We start from the raw sequence: 16,686 nt of genomic DNA, 5'->3' as shown, positions 1-16,686 counted from the left end.
ATAGCCTATCGCTAGTCAAGTATGGGATGATACTAGATGTTGCACAATTAAAGGAAAAGATCAAAGCTGCTGTTAAATACACAGGCTGGGCGCAGCACAGTAAGCCACCCTTTGCAGTGCTGGAATCCCATATTAGAGTGTCCAGTCAAGTCCTGCCTGCTCCACATCCAATCCAGATCCCCCCAAATGCACCTGGGAAGGCAGCAGAAGGTGGGCCAACATCTCGATTCTCCGCCACCCACAGGGAAGCCCAGCACGGAGTCCCGGTTCTGGCTTCAGCCCAGCCCAGCCCAGTCCAGCCCAGCCCAGCTGTTGCAGCCACTTGGGGGTGAACCAGAAGACACACCTCTGTGTCTTCCCTCTGTCACTCTACCTTGCAAGTGAATTAAAAAAAAGAAAAGCTCTTTTCACAACTGAGGCCTGGGGGTGCGCGTTCAGGTGAATAGAAATGAAGGACATTTTATGCAGTAGAGTCAGAATCAGAGTCAGCCTGTCTCAGCTACAGCGGGCTGGGCTCGCTCTCGCAGCATCTCTGTGGCTCAGGAGACAGTCATGTGACTCACAGTCTGGAACGGAGCTGTCAGTACTCACTATTGGGTATCTTGCATCTTCGGAAAATCTCCATCAGCTCATCCACTTGTACAAAAGGGCCCTATTTTGACACAAATTTTAATCCTCAGCAATGTGACAGGCTAAAATAGCAGTATTTTATAAATTTCCCACAATTCAGCAGAAAAGGCACACAATGCCCATAACCCCTGGAGGGCATCTACAGTGGAAAGTGAACACACCTGGAAACAGATGGGCGGAGGGAGAAGCTTCATGAGCACGACGGCTGCTGGGGGCACGGGGAACACTCCGCCAGGGACGGGGTGCAAGCCGGGAGCTGGGGGAGAGAGAAGGGAGAGGCAGTGAGGTGCAAGAGCTCTGGGCCAGTGAACAACTGAGGTAATTTGTTCATGGGGTTTCCCTCTGGCTCTCTTGCTTTGCTCTGGACATTTCACAGTGCTCAGTGTTGTACACGCTTGACCAAATTCACACAGGTAAAACAGGAAAAGCTTTCCCACTCCACTAGGGGGCCCAGTAGACAACTTTGTGTAAGACAGCCCAGTTAAAGACTATTAGCCCCACAGGTCATTTCCTGAGCAGACCTGTTGCCAGTCATTTAGGGACAGGCCTTTGGCAAGGTGCTAAAAACCAGTGGCTGGGACACCTGCAGCCTGCGTGAGGGGCCTGGTCCCTGTACTGGCTTTATTCTTACGTCCAGCTGCCTGCAGCCGTGCGCCCTGGCAGGCAGCGGGTGGTGACGCTGCCACACACATGGGAGACCTGGATTGAGATCTTGGCTTACTGCCCTGGCCTGGCTCACCTCAGGCCCAGCCATTACAGACATGTGGAGAATGAACAAGCAGGTGGGAACTCTGTCTCCATGTCTCATTAAAAAAAAAAAAAAAATTAACAACATGTTTAATCATAAAGTCCTTGTTCAAAATACATCTAGAGGGGCTGTTACCCATTGAATACTCCCAGGTAACTGCTGAGGTAAGTTTCCAGCTGTTCGGGTAGTCTGCATGTAGCAGCATTTCCAAAAAGTGGAAATGCTGGAATCTGGATCACCAAGGATTTTAAAATTCTTTTCCAGAACAGTCTTAGTTCAGCTGGTTCAAAGCTACCTGCTAAGTCACTTGTCACAGTGAGGCTAGGTCCAGAGTTATCAAAGGAAAGGCCATGTGACTTTCCCCCCATACCTTGGATTTAAATCAAGCACCACCCGAGCTCTCAGTACTGATCTCAAGTCATGGCTTACGTGCCAAGTGCCGCGGCTGGAACGGGATCATCTGCTGAGTGTCTGGCTTAGGGTATTCTGGTTTTCTGTCCACTTCATCTTTCAGGACAGGCACTATAGAAGGAGCTACAACTGGGTCTGGAATTATAGCTGCTAGCTTAGCCCGGGAAACATCCTGAAAATGCAGAACAGAACAATCCTAAACCCGGCAAAGGGACAGAGTACACTTGTGCAGTTCTACAAGCTTGAGGCGAGGACGTGAAGAACCAGGTTAAAAGGGTAACAACTAGGAACTGGGAAAGCTGTCTGACGTGGTGCTGTGTACCTCCCCACCGTGGGAAGGAACTGCCAGATTCTGGGGCCTGGAGGTCAGCTGGAGGACCCACACCAGCTCTGGGCGGTCAGCTGGAGGACCCACACCAGCTCTGGGCGGTCGGCCGGAGGACCCACACCAGCTCTGGGCGGTCGGCCGGAGGACCCACACCAGCTCTGGGCGGTCGGCCGGAGGACCCACACCAGCTCTGGGTGGTCAGCTGCAAGCCTGGCCTCAAGGGAAGGGTCATCTGGGGCGGGGGAAATTTAAAGACTTTTGATCTGTCCCATCTAGTATAGCTGAATTTCTATCCATTTCTAAGTACAAAAGGTGGATTAAGCAAGGTCCTCCTTTACAAAGAATAAAATTTGTCATTCATACTAGTTATTTACTAAGATTTTGCTAATGAAATGAAAAATTATTCCCAACGTGTTTTTAACAGGGGGACCACTGTTTGTGCAACTTCTGTTTTTTGAGGCAATTTTAGCTCTCTGATGAGACACAGCAACACCTCCATGTTATAAAACGGACTGGTGCCCAACAAGGGTACACTGGCTTTGCCTCTCGGAGCAGAAGGAAACCCCTCTCCAACAGATGCGCTTAATTTCACCAAATTTGCTCAACTGGTGACAACTACTAGTGCATAAGACAATCCGGATAGAGTGAGTGCACACTGGAAATGCTTTCCTTGCTCACTCGCCAGCACACATTCCCCAACAGAACAGCAGAAACAAATACAACGTGGAAAATTCATTTGCAATAACTAGATCTGCTTGGAAACAGTAAAATCTGCTTTTCTTGAACTAAATTTCCATTTCACCTTAGAAAAGTTGAAATGGCCTTTTGTACCATTTCCACAAAGTAGTTTTAATTTAGTTCACTGAGAACAAAACGAAGCGTTAACTACTCATTTTTGATTTGTTATTCCTTGGTTCAAAATAGGAATCTGAGAATTTGCTTTTATTTGAAAAATGAACCTTAAAATCCATATTTTTTTTAATAGAACTGTCTACATTTCTAGGAAATTCCCAACAACTTGTACTAACCATATTTTACAAGGTTCGACTATTGTGTTATTCTTTTTATCACTATAAATTCATAGTTCAATAAAAACATTTAAAGTTGTGAATTAATGATCGAAAAAAAAAGTCGGAATTTGGAACTGGCACAGGACTGCAAGTGCCATTAACAAAGAATGTCGGCAGCTCCACTGCAGTTGTTGGTTTGGTTCAGAGGCAGAGCGAGCCAGACCCGAGGAAGGCAGTGAGGACAAGAACGGTGGGGAGGGGCACTGCAGGAGGACCTTCAAGTCCTGTCCCCACAGCTTCCCTTTACATTTCTACTGTGGTCTTTATTCTCACGGCACACAAGGATCCAGAGATGACAGAATAATGGTTTCCCCGGCAAAATTACTTCTGGGCTGCTTAAACATGACTCATTTTCCCTTGGCCAGGCAGGCTTCCTCGTGATCTGGCAGTCTGCGTGGGAGAGCTCCGTGCCCAGGAGATGAGCAGTCCCAGGAGCTGTTGAAGGCGCAGTGTGTAAGGACGCCCCCGACACTGGAACCTGACTCCCTCACACGTCACCAAACACGCAGCAGGAAGTGCCGTTGGCTTACAGCTGTCAAGTCTATCAATTGGGTGAAAGCTATTAGAACAACAAAAGAAATCAAAGCTGTAAAATGATAATAGATGTTCTTTTGTTTTTCTTTTTTCCATATGATCAGGGACAGAATCAAAGTATTTAAAGTTAATTTTAATTCTTATCTCTTTCAGCCGCTTTTGATACTTAGCATTTTAATAAAACAGGCGGAAACCATTGATTTTGTTCTTTTTTTTGCAGATCTGTACCAAAGCTAGATTATTATATATTTCAGAATTTAGAAGCAAGGTTACCCATGAACTCTGTCTTCTAAAACCCTGGAAAAGGAAGAACACTACTCCCACAGTGATTGCATGTACGTACCTTGTAACCCAGGGCTTTGAGTTCACTTGCAGAACAAGGATATAAATCCATGAACTTGTATCTATCTACCAGTAAAGCCGTTTCTTTGCCTTCGTACTCTTCTTTGAAGGCTGTAAATCGTCTTTTCTCCACTTTGAGTATACTCGCTAGATCACCAATGTTACTTTCAAAAGCGAGAAACCGGGCCCAGATTTCTCTGTAATGAAAGAATTAGAACCAATTCCTACTTATTTTGGGTTTAGAGCAGGAAGTCCATTAAGCATTACGTTCCCTTCCTCTTTTTTCTGAATTATAAAAAAGTATTTATTACAAAGCTTTCTAAACTACCCAGAAACAGATAGCATTCATTAACGCTATACCATTACCTAGATCTAATTGTTAATATTTTGGCATGTTTGTATTATTTTTCATTTTTTGAGAGGTTAAAAAAAAAGAGCTCTCCTAAGTTGGTTCGCTCCCCAAATGCCTGCCACGGACAGCTGGGCTATACCTGGCCGAAGCCGAGAGTCAGAAATTCAAGCCGTGTCTCCCACGAGCGTGACCAGAGCCCAATTACCGACGCGTCACTGCTGCCTCCCAGGCCCACGCTGGCAGGAAGCTGCCTCCCAGAATTGGCCAGGAATCCAACCCTGGTACTTCAGAGTTGGAATGGGGCCTCTTATTTGTTAAGCCACACTTAGCTTGTTCCCTAAAGCAAATCTTTAATATGTAAAACGTCTTCATTTTTGACTAAGGGGGGTAAGAATTTTAGAACTCTCTAAATGATCACATCAATTTCTGTGAAAAAACAAAGACATAATATGCACTAATAAACTGGAAAAGATTTCTCAATTCTAGTCACTATGCTGAAAAAAACAAACAGGTATGGAAATATTATGGGTTTTAAAAAACCAGAACTTGAGGAGATTTCTCCCACAACTTAAACCCTAGAGCGTTCACCCTCCCTGACGGCATCAGGTGCCTAAGCTGCCGGCGGAGCCAAGCAGCGAGTTCCGCCCCTGACTTACCCAGACTTCTCGGGAGGAAGGCTTCCCGATGTTAAAACGCGTTCAAACAAAACTCGGGTGTTATTGTCCTCTAGGAAGTTTAAAAAGATTTTAAATATTACAATTTGTCTTACACTTCAACAATGTGCAAAGGGTACTTCAAAGTTTGTGGGAAAACGAAATTTAAAAGCTTATTTTGCTGCAAAAAAAAGTTAGAAATCCATGCATGAGGGGTCTTCCGAAACTTCATGGAAAATACATGTTATGAAAAAAATGTGTAGATTTCAAAAGTTTTAGCACCAATTTTTTTTTCTTTTTTACTTATTTGAGAAGTACAGAGAAAAGCTCAACCTTCCGTCCCCTGGTTTGCTCTCTACATGTCTGCAATGGCCAGACTGGACCAGGCTGAAGCCGGCAGGCTGGCACTCACTCTCCCATGTGGATGGCAGGGCCCCACGTACGTGGGCCACCGTCACCTGCTTGCCGCCCCCGCGGTCCCTGTTAGCGGCACAAATGCATTTTCCCAAAATAAACTCTTTGTTGATAGTATTTTGAAAATAAGCTTTTCTAATTCCGTGTCCATACACTTTTGAAGTACTCCAGTTTTCACAAACATTATTTTACTCCGTCCACACAAAGATGCTATGCAAAAGTCAACTATCATCTGATTTACAGATGAGAAAACATGAGGTTCAGAAAGATGAAGTAACTTGAATGATTGGTTTTACCTCAGGATAGCTGTCTAACTTATTATGTGTCCACATACGAAATAAAAAGATTTCATTTATTGAATATCATATTTATGACTTCTACCTTCAATGTAACACATTGTACTTAAAAAAAAAAATACCCGTGGAACATTATTTCATCATTTTTCCTTATCTCCAGCTTTGCTCCAGCCAGACTTTCTCCCGTTCCAGGGAGCTTCCACACTGCTGGCTTGTCACGGGCTGTGTTTCTGCCAGAATAGTGCCGCCCCCTCTTTCTTGACCCAGCTAATCGCTGCACATCTTTCCACACCCAGCTCTCCTGCTCTTCTCGGCGACAGCCGCTAGAACAGTGCTGTTCCAGCAGAAATGCAACACAAGCTGTATGTGTAACTTGAATTTTCTGGTAGCCATATTTTTAAAAGGTGAAAACAAGCAAACTTATTTAACGCAAATATGCAAATACATTAAATATGCAAATTATTACATAATATGAAAAACTAACACTTCCCATTCTTTTAGGGTACTAACTGAAAAAAATCTGGTGTGTATACTACAGATATGCCATTTATCCTTTCAGCGTGCCCACATCTCAGGTACTCCTTGGCGTGGAGGCCACCGTAAGTGTACTGCACAGCTCTAGAACTGAAACTCGGCTGTCTTCTCTGCTTCTCAAGTGCTTCGTTCTACTGTGTCTCACGTGACTGTGATCACCACAGACATCACAGCTGACATTTCATGTACAATCCAGACATGCTGAACCTCAGCCAGTCCCCTGGTGGGAGTTCTCTGCTGAACTTTCTGCAGAGGAGAAAACTGACATCTAAGATTAAGACGTCAAGACTAGACTGTAACAAGGCAGGTACATCACACACTGGATTCCCCAGGAAAGCACCAATGGGCCTTTTTGCTCTTATATCCCCGTTCTTAGCAACCAGAAGGTAGTGAGTAAATATTTCATGCAAAGAAAGATAAGTGAACTAAGATACTGATTTTGAAAGAGAGTAATATTGACATCAGATAATTCTCGCTTTAGAAATAATACAAATATTATACATACTACTAATAATAAAGCAAAATAAGCTGATGAGGAACACTGATTTTACACGAAAAAATTGATTGATTAAATGACCCCTGTCTCACTTTTTGAAGTTGTCTTTTTCCATTGTGCAGAATCACTAAACTGAAACACAAAATCATATTTATATAAGTTTTATCCTTTTATGCTATTCAGGTATACAGAAAGTTATTACATTATTGAAATATTAGTTATCAGTAAATACTTGTTCCATCTAATTTTAACATCACTTTTATGACATAATCTTACATATTTATTTTAGATTATTTCTCTAGATTTTTTTTGTTAAGAAATCGTATATTCTGGGCTATAAGTCACTAGACTAAATGAGGTATATATAAATATGAATTACCTATCACAGTGCTTGGTACAAAGTGGAAACTCAGTAACAGAATAGAAATAAAAATAAAGATGCTAATAAACAGCGTATTTTTTCAGTTCTCTTCCCCAGTGGCCTCAAAGTGCTTTACTACTTTGAGTTTTGAGTCATCAGAGATGAACTACAGACAGTTCTGTGTTCCTCTGGCTCTACAGCCTTTTCCTGAGCAGACAATCCTGCAAATCAAAAGGCATCTCCTACTCTTCAAGAATCATAGAGACATGCTTCACTGGCCACAGTTACTTCAGTGCCTCCCAAATGCCTGATTCAGATGTGATGTCAGAATTATAATACGTTCAGGAAGCATAAAAACAATCTACATAATTTCACGTGGTTTAACATTAAGTAACCATTACAAATTCCTCAATCAACTTACCATTGAGGTGAGAGAGATAGTCAATATAGGCCAGGACATACTCTGGAATGTCCCCATATTTCTTTAGCCCCAACTCAAAAATCTTAAAGGCAACAGATTTGTCCTAAAAGTAAATAAAATAAAAGGCACTGACATCCATCAAATGAGACAAGACACTCAAAAGAATATTCAAAACTATGATACCTAAGTAAGACAAGATACATGAAATTAGAGTCATGTTAACTAAAAACTGCTGAGCGAAAAACTGTTTCAGGTAGTTTCAGAATAGGGTGCTAATAAGACATAAACCAGCAGGCAGTTGGAAATGTGCATGATGACCCTGTAACTTTAGGCAGACTTCCTTCATGAAATGAGCAATCAATGTGGGATGACAGAAATCAAGATTTTTTTAATAGACTTATTAAAGATTTTTTCTTTGTTTCAAAAGCAGAGTTACAGAGAGAGAGAGAGACACAAAGAGATCATCCATTGGCTGGTTCACTCTCCAGATGGTCTCAACAGCTAGAGCTGAGTGAGGCCAAAGCAAGGAACTTCCTCCTGGTCTCCCAGGCAGGTGGCTGTTCTCCATTGTTTTCCCAGGCTCATTAGCAGGGAACTGGATTGGAGGTAGAACAGCCAGGATTCAAACTGGCATCTGTATGAGATGCCAGTACTGCAGGCAGCAGCTTACTTCATTATGCTATAAAGATTTATTTCCACTTATTTGAAAGTCGCAGCAACTTAGAGAGAGGAAAACATTTGCTATTTGCTGGATTACTCCCCAGAAGCCAGGTCTGAGACAGGTGGAAGCCAAGGTCTACATCAGGTCTCCCCCAAGGGTGGCAGGGCCTTGGGACTTGGGCCATCCTCTGTTGCCTCCCAGGTGCATTAGCAGGGAGCTGGATGGGAAGCAGACAGGCAGTACTTGCAGGAACTACCTGCCTCATGAGCTGCAGCTTTACCCACTGCACTGCAGAACCGACCCAGGCTACTTCTCTTTTAATTAATGCATCTTGAAAGAAGGCAACTGTTTCATCTTCACATCCGGACTTCACTTTTTACCTTACTACAGTAATATTCCATGAGGGCAGCTGTAACATAGACATGGTGGCGAGTTCTGGTATCTTCTCTTGCTTTTTTAAATATCATTCTTCCAGATTTGATACCTTCTGCTCTTCGTGCAAATTTCATATATTGAATGTATACCTATGTGAAAAAATTCACAATGTATAGATTGTGATCCTTGTAGCATTTAAAACAAGCTAATTTAATTATTATACTAATGTTTCCTGTATAAGTAGCCAAGAAATACTAAAGTAGGATTGTAGTTAACACACTGGTTAAATTCACAAGCTAACCTTACCAAGTATTCTATATACATGCAAATTAATATTTTTGATATGTAATTCACATACACATTTTCCCTTTGAAGTACATAATTCAGTGGTTTTTAAATAATCACAAGGTTGTACAACCATCATGATTTAATCCTAGGATATGCAATTTTAATGGCTGGCTGGCTGAATGAGATCCTCAAGAAAAGCAATTTTAGCTGGTTTGTCATTGTAGTGCTGGATGTAGCTCCAGGCATAGACTACAGCAATATTTCTTTCTTTTTTTCTTTTTAATATTGCTTATGTATTTGAGATATAGCAATATTTTGACTGAATATATTTTTTACATGAATTTAAAAATGATGAATAATAAATGAGAGTAATTACAACAATGGCATCTCAATACAACAAACAAAAATCTAAAGAACAGCTGTAGTTCATCTGAGGCTGTGGTCTGAAGCCCCGGTCCATTTCCTGGCTCCTTGGAGGGCTCCTCTGCACTTTCAGAAACTCAGGAATGTGAAAACCACTCCTCTGTAGTGGGATTCAGGACAGAGAGAGTTTCTCAATCTCCTCCCAGGATTTTGGTTTTTCCTGCCGATACTTACTGAAAATGAAATATTAAGCAACAATGATGTGGGATAAAGTGAGTTGTAGCCATGATCACAAGAGTGGTAGAGAAAGTATCTCAATAATGTCAGTGCTTACAGCAGATGCATGGGCTGCCTGAACCAAGTCATACAGGGAAAAGGGGCATTGTATCTTGATTGTGATGGTGGACTCATGATTTGATGTTATTTGTCAAGTCTCAAAGATATACAACAAAAACAATTTTATGAATGTAACTTTATAATTATTTTGTCACATCAGAGCTCTATAAGTTTGCTTACCAAGGTTGGGTCAATATCCTCAATTGCCAGAAGTCTGTTATATATACTGTGAACTTTTTCATACTTCATGCGACTCTAAGGTGGTGGGAAAAAAGTAAATATAAATATATACTCATAAACAAGGCTCTACTGCCCCAGCCACAATGACATATGCTTTGAGTAAATACAAGCTGAGTATAAAAATGAATTATTAGGGCTGATGTTGTGGGTAAAGCCACTGTCTGCAATGCAGGCATTGCACATGGGTGTGGGTTTGTGTCCCAACTGCTTCACTCCTGACCCAGCTTTCTGCCAGTGGCCTGGGAAAAGTAGTGGAATACAGTCCAGGTGATTTGGCCCCTGCTATCTATGTGGGAGACCTGGAGGAAGTTCCAGGCTCCTGACTTCAATTCAGTTCCTACCACAGTGGCCATCCAAGGAGTGAACCAATGGATGGATATAAGATCTCATTCTTTCTCCTCCCTCCCCTCTCTGTAACTCTGATTTTCAAATAAAGAATCTTTATTTGAAATCTTTCTTAAAAAAAGGATTATTTTGTATCATCTCTGTCTAGCAAAAGCAGTATGCCTGGCAAGGAAGCAGCCAGAAAAAAGTTCAGGCCTGTGATGGATTTGTGGCATCCTCTGCTGCTTTCCCAGACTAAAGCAGGGAGCTGGATGGGAAGTGGAACAACTGGGACATGAAGTAGCAGACATATGGGGTGCCAGTGCTTGGAGACGGAGCAGCAGCCAGTCAACCTGTTGTGCTGGGCCTGACCTAGGTACTTTAAGACTTGTTTATGTTTTTATTAGAGAGGAGAGACAGAGAAGGATCTTCTATCCATTGTGTTCACCCACTCTTGAAATGGCTGCAATGGCCATGGTTGGGTTGGTTCAAAGCCAGCAGCTGGGAGTCTCCTCTGGGTCTCCCATGTGGATTCAGGGACCCAAGGACCTAAGCCAACCTCCACTGATTTCCCAGGGCATAAGCAGGAAGCTGGATGAGAAGTGGAACAGCCAGGACTTGAACAGGTGACTATATGGGATGCTGGTGCCGCAGGTGGAAGTTTAGCTTGCTGCACTGTCACACAGGCCCTGTCTAAGGTACTTTAGTTCCTAACACCTACATGGAAGCCTTGGATGGAATTTCTGGCTCCTAAATTTGACTTGGTCTAACCTTAGCTGTTGTTAGATGTTGAGGGAATAAACCAAGGAATGGAGACTTCATTCTTTCTGCTTTTCAAATTAATTATTTTTTTAAAAACGGTATGCCTCAAATAATGCATGGGAAACATTTTACAAAAAATAATTTGAACTATAAGAAAGTTCTAAACATTCTTACTCACCTCCTCATAATCTGCATATGCAAAATATAGAAGCATGTTCTTCTTTAATAAAGTGCTTATGGCTCTTTCATATATATTAGCAGCTTCGTCACTAAATAATTTGGCATTATTCATATCCTACAAGAAAATAAAAATTCATCCTCAATATATCTGATATAGTAAAGAGAACAAAGTGAATCTGTCCTTATATATATTTACATATAAAAACATGTACTCCCACATATACACTTAAGCATTTCTAGATGCCAAAAAAACTTTGTCTCTATTTTAATTTACAGAAGAGTCATGCAGGTGCTCTAAGTGATTCATCCCTGTCATAATCCCTGTCTTCTAATTCTGCTGAGGCGGTCTAAGTATGTGACTTAACACTAAGATTTAGACTGACATAAGATTAAAATTTCAACATTTACACTTTATTACCAAAATCATATTCTCACATAACCACGAAAACACAAGTGTATTTTTGAAAAGGAATACTCACCCCCTTCTCTGCAAGCAGTTTACTTGACTGTTCAAGATACTGGGCAGCTTCATACCAAATATCAGGGTGATGGCCCAGCACAAGCAGGCACTGTTCATAAGCAAACATAACTAAGGGAAGACATTCACAAATAAGATTCAGTGAAATATTACCATTTATAACTAGCAGTAGAATCACCATAGCTAGGTTATTAAGCTAGATTAGCATCCATAATAATGAATCATAAAATTCATCATCAATATTATTTTTTAAAATCATGAGACAGAAGCTTTAGTGATTTCTGGTCTACTCATCATGTAATAAATTAATATTTATTTAGACCAACACTATCTTAACTAAATGAGCAAGACTACAGATTCAAGAAGTCTTTAATATGTAGGGAAGATAGATACCAAGGATGCAAATATAAAAGTAGCGTGAGGTGCTGGCGTTGTAGCACAGCACATTTGCACATTTGGAGTACATCCAACAGGATAGCTGGGCCAGTGGAGGCCTAGGGGGTCCTGTTGAGAAGAGGCTCCAGGACAGAGGAGGCGGAGGGCCTCCCCCCAAAGAGTGCACTCTTCCCCCCAGAGAGTGCTTGGACGCGCTTCCACACTCCCCTGATACTTGGTGAACATCCGTGCTCTAGTTAGCCAATTATCCTAAATCAAAGTAGTGCTTCTTACCAATATCTCACACTAATGGTGTTTTGATCCTGGTGTCTTGGTAGCTCTCCTAGAATACTCTGACACGAGTTATATATCAAACCTGATCATTATAACCAACGACTAAGCTGAACTATGTTTGAACTAATGCTTTGCTTAATGTATACAAACTGGAACCCTGGAAATAACCTTTCTCAGTTGCCCGAGACAGCACCGTCCCCTGCCCCATATAAATAATAATTTTTTAAAAAAATGACATAACCAAAGGCAATAGTATTTACAAAGGCTTATGGGTGACAGAACAAGACAATAGTGAAGAATTCAACCAAGTTCTAAACTGTGGTCCATCCACGGCAGTGTGTAAGAGAAAGGCTCCTGAAAAAACTGCAAACTGAAATAAAGACAAAAGGCAATGACTACCAGGTATACTGTGAAGTGACCAAAGCCAGGAAAAGATCAGAGACTGAAAAGAGGACCACACTGGGTTAGATCCACTCTTACAAGGCTTCCTCCACCCCAGCCCCTTAAATACAGCACATCCACATCTGGGCAGTGCTGGGATAACGGGAACTCAATCAAATGCTGCCTTCTCACTGGCTTGAAGTAACCAAGAGTTCTTGGTTGAAGGTGCAGATGGAACTTGACCTCCAAAAGGAGAGATCAGCTTTTGAAAATTTGGGCACAAAGGTCTTCAAATCCTCAGCTGATCCCTAAAATGATTATATACAGGGATATAAAGAAAAAGCGGCTGGCACTGTGACACAGTGGGATGAGCTGCCACAGGTAGCAATAGTATCACATATTGGAGCACTAGTTCAAGTCCATTGATCCAGGTCCTGGTAACAGGTATGGGAAGCAGTGCGGAACGGCCCACGAGCCCTTGCCACTGGGCTCCTGGCTTTTATGGCCATCAGGGGAGGGAACCAGCGAATGGAAGATCTATCGCCCTGCCTTTCAAATACATAGATATATTTTTAAAAGGATAAAAAGATGGTAATAAACAAACATACACGCAATCAACAGAGAAATGGAAATTGCATAAGATATTTTCTCAAAAGGAAATTTATAAAATTCAAAAAGTACAGTATGTTAAATGAAGAATTTTCTGGATGAATTTAATAGATTAGATATGATTAAAAAATACAAGGCCAATGAACATGGACATAGATCTACAGAAATTACTGAAACTGAAAGGCTAAGAGAAAAAAAGATTAGAAGTAAAAATAGAGTACCAGTAACCATGGGATAACACCAAGTGGCCTAACACGGCATGGGAAGCCCAGGAGGGGTCATGTTGTTACCTCTCTTTGTTATAAGGGTCTGGTCTTCCGTACGAAGAGGGTTGCTTTTTTCCCACTGTATATATTTCTTCCACATATCCACCTGCTGCGCTTCTTGAGGGGTGTTCTGAGGAGGCACTGAAGGAGCATTGCGGTCCAAACCTTTCATGACAGTCTCGTATTCCTAGACGAGAAGCAGTTACAATTCCTGTTGAGCTGGAAACAACTCAGATATATATGATGGAGTTGCTAAGTTTGGAATCATTTTTTCAAAATGCCTATTTTACCATCCCATCCGTGAAACTAAGCTTGTCCATAGACTTGAAAAATGAGTAACAGTTTTGAAAAAATATTGGAGTATCTCCTCAAGAACAGGCTGGAGGAGCAGGTGCACAGGACACTCACTGGCCCTCTCGTTGTTTTCCAGGATGTTCATGATCGACATGATCAGAGCTCTGGCAGCGCTACTATCCGATCTTTAGAAAAACTAAGTGTCATTTGAGATTTACATAGCAGCCTACTTTTGCTAATTTCTGTGAATGCCAACAGGTGGAAAAGTAGGCATACAATATCAAATCCTCCTGAGAGCTATGCTATTAGACCTCGGAGAAGGACAGCAACCAGACGAGGACAGAAGGATGAGTACTACTTCATCAAATCTAAGTAGAGCCTGCCACGGGAGTATTTAAAAAAGTAATTTCTTCCAAATCCTAATTAGCATATGTTTTCCTTAGCATACCTTCAGGGAAGCATTTCTTTGTAAATATCATCTGTTCAGATACTGCAGCTGAGTATTTTTACTTAAAATAAAAACAAGGCAAAGTAGGGAGATTACATAAACAATGTACTCATAATAATAAGTGAAATACAACACTGATGGAATCTCATACCTTTGCTACACGCCTAGCATTCATGTAATCTCGACTCCGATCTTCAATCATCTTTTTAGCTAAATGAATATTGATACCCTAAGGAAAAATGAGGCATATTGTTTTAAAATTAAGTATATTTATTTTCAAAAATACAATTAACTCATTAGCAAAGTAACTTTAAATTTATTTCAATAAAGGTTCAATCGCAACCAAGAGGAAGCAGGATCTAGTATGAACAGGTACTGGGTTTCCAGCTACAGGAACTTATTTAAAAAAAAAAAAAAGTTCTATGGCTCAGTGCCTAAATCCTCGCCTTACAAGCATCTATCTGGATCCCATATGGGTACAGGTTTGTGTCCCGGCTGCTCCATTTCCCATCCAGCTCCCTGCTTGTGGTCAGGGAAAGCAGTCGAGGATGGTCCAAAGCCTTGGGACCCTGCACCCATGTGAGAGACAAAGAAGCTCCTGGCTCCTGGCTTTGGATCGGCTCAGCTCTGGCCGTTGCGGTAGCTTGGGGAGTGAATCAGTGGATGGACGATCTGTCTCTCAGTCTCCCCTTCTCTCTTTAAATCTGCCTTTCCAATAAAATTGGAAAATAAAATTCAGTTGGGTTGGGACAATTATTTAATATGAAATTATACATATGCAGAATGAATAGTCATCTTGATGAACAGCTACAACTCATTTTTTTTTTTTTGCCACAACTTTAAGAGCCCTTTGTGAACCAGGTCTGCATATCTTTCAACAAAAGAAGAAGAGGGGGCCAGCAATGTGGCATAGCACGTAAAGCCCCTGGCAGAGCAGGGATACAGGAGCTGGTTCAAGAACTGGCATCTCTACTTTCTATCCAGTTGGCTGCCAATGTGCCTGGGAAAGCAGGAGAGGCTGGCTCAAGCATTTGAGGCCCTGCAACCACATAGGAGAAACAGAAGAAGCTCCTGGTTTCTGGGTTCAGAACAGTTCAGCTCCAGCTATTGTGGTTACTTGGGGGATGAGCCAGTAGGTGGAGGATCTTTCTCTATCTCTCCTCTGTAAATCTGACTCTCCAATAAAAAAGCAGATTAAAAACAATCATTTAGGGAAAAAAAAAAGCTTCTGTGAAGTCTCCAATAATTCTTGAAATCCCAAGACCAAGTTTGAGTCATTGCTCCTGGTTTATGAGGGAAAATTTCACCATACTATATGGTTCTTCCAAAAAACAAGGAATATATGAGGAACTTTTAATGCATCCTTAGTTACAAGCTGATTAAATCAGTTGGTTAAGGTATATAAGACTGGGGCTCAATGCAATAACCTAGTGGCTAAATCCTCGCCTTGAATGTGCTGGGATTCCATACGGGTGTCAGTTCATATTGCAGCTGCTCCACTTCCCTTCCAGCTCCCTGCATGTGTCCTGGAAAAGCAGTAGAGGATGACCCAAAGCCTTGGGACTCTGCATCCACGTGGGAGACCTGGCTCCTGGCTTCAGATTGCCTCAGCAATGCCTGGCCACTGGGGGTACTTGGGGAGGGAATTAATTGGTGGAAGATCTTTCTTGCTGTACTGCCTACTCATTGTATATCTGTCTTTCCAATTAAAAAACCTGAAACAAATCTTTTTTTAAAAAGTCTGTAAGAATAACACAAAATTCTGGTTTGCAGCCCATCTCATAAATTTAGACCAGTAATTCCATTATTGTCGTTACATGAGAGGCAGATGGCAACTGTAGTGATAACTCCAAAAAGATATAATTTCATAGGCTAATTGTGTGTATGAGTGCATAGACATTGTTTAGCATCAGATAGGCTTACACGATTTATCATTTTCCCAGAGTAGTCTCTAAAAAAGAAAAATAAGGATATGGAGACTCAAAATCTTAAATACATTAGGGGTAGTCTTTTCATCCCAATCAATACAAAAAATAGACAATGTACAACACTGATGTCCAGGCAGCCGACACCGGAAAGGTTAGCACTGATGAGTTCACAACGCAGGAAAAGTAAAACGCCTTGCTTTATAACAGTAACCCCCCATGCCTGCTTTACCTCTTCATACTTGTTGTAGTCTCGCCAGAGCTGCTCAATGTTGATCATCGGGTTGACACAGCCTCGTTGGTAAACTCTTCGCACAGCTGTTATTCTCTGGTTTTCAGCATAAGATCCAACAGCTTCCCTGAGAGCGGATGAGACACCATCAGTTATACTGTAGCTAAGTTGTTCATATAAGAAAAAAGAGCTACAAAAATACTTACACGCCTTTTAAGAAATTGATGTAATCCACCCAAATCTGAGAAATACAATACAATGTTAG

The 16,686-nt window shown here is 41.6% G+C and overlaps 1 protein-coding gene across 1 annotated transcript in view; it reads right to left on the bottom strand.

Annotated features, from left to right (window-relative positions):
* The window catches only part of CSTF3 (cleavage stimulation factor subunit 3), a 73,473-nt gene that overhangs the window by 1,060 nt on the left and 55,727 nt on the right, over positions 1–16,686 (bottom strand). The window contains exons 7-20 of the mRNA XM_004585421.3: positions 16,628–16,662; positions 16,422–16,548; positions 14,416–14,493; positions 13,547–13,709; positions 11,599–11,708; positions 11,118–11,234; positions 9,794–9,868; positions 8,632–8,775; positions 7,591–7,693; positions 5,072–5,141; positions 4,065–4,260; positions 1,808–1,961; positions 792–886; positions 592–652 (exon numbers count right to left, since the gene is read on the bottom strand). Of these exons, the coding sequence (XP_004585478.2) occupies positions 592–652; positions 792–886; positions 1,808–1,961; positions 4,065–4,260; positions 5,072–5,141; positions 7,591–7,693; positions 8,632–8,775; positions 9,794–9,868; positions 11,118–11,234; positions 11,599–11,708; positions 13,547–13,709; positions 14,416–14,493; positions 16,422–16,548; positions 16,628–16,662 (1,528 nt within the window). The remainder of the gene's footprint in view (positions 1–591; positions 653–791; positions 887–1,807; positions 1,962–4,064; positions 4,261–5,071; positions 5,142–7,590; positions 7,694–8,631; positions 8,776–9,793; positions 9,869–11,117; positions 11,235–11,598; positions 11,709–13,546; positions 13,710–14,415; positions 14,494–16,421; positions 16,549–16,627; positions 16,663–16,686) is intronic.

Source organism: Ochotona princeps, chromosome 4 (assembly GCF_030435755.1).
Source record: "Ochotona princeps isolate mOchPri1 chromosome 4, mOchPri1.hap1, whole genome shotgun sequence".
NCBI lineage: Eukaryota > Metazoa > Chordata > Mammalia > Lagomorpha > Ochotonidae > Ochotona > Ochotona princeps.
This window is presented reverse-complemented; position numbering and strand designations above follow the sequence as displayed.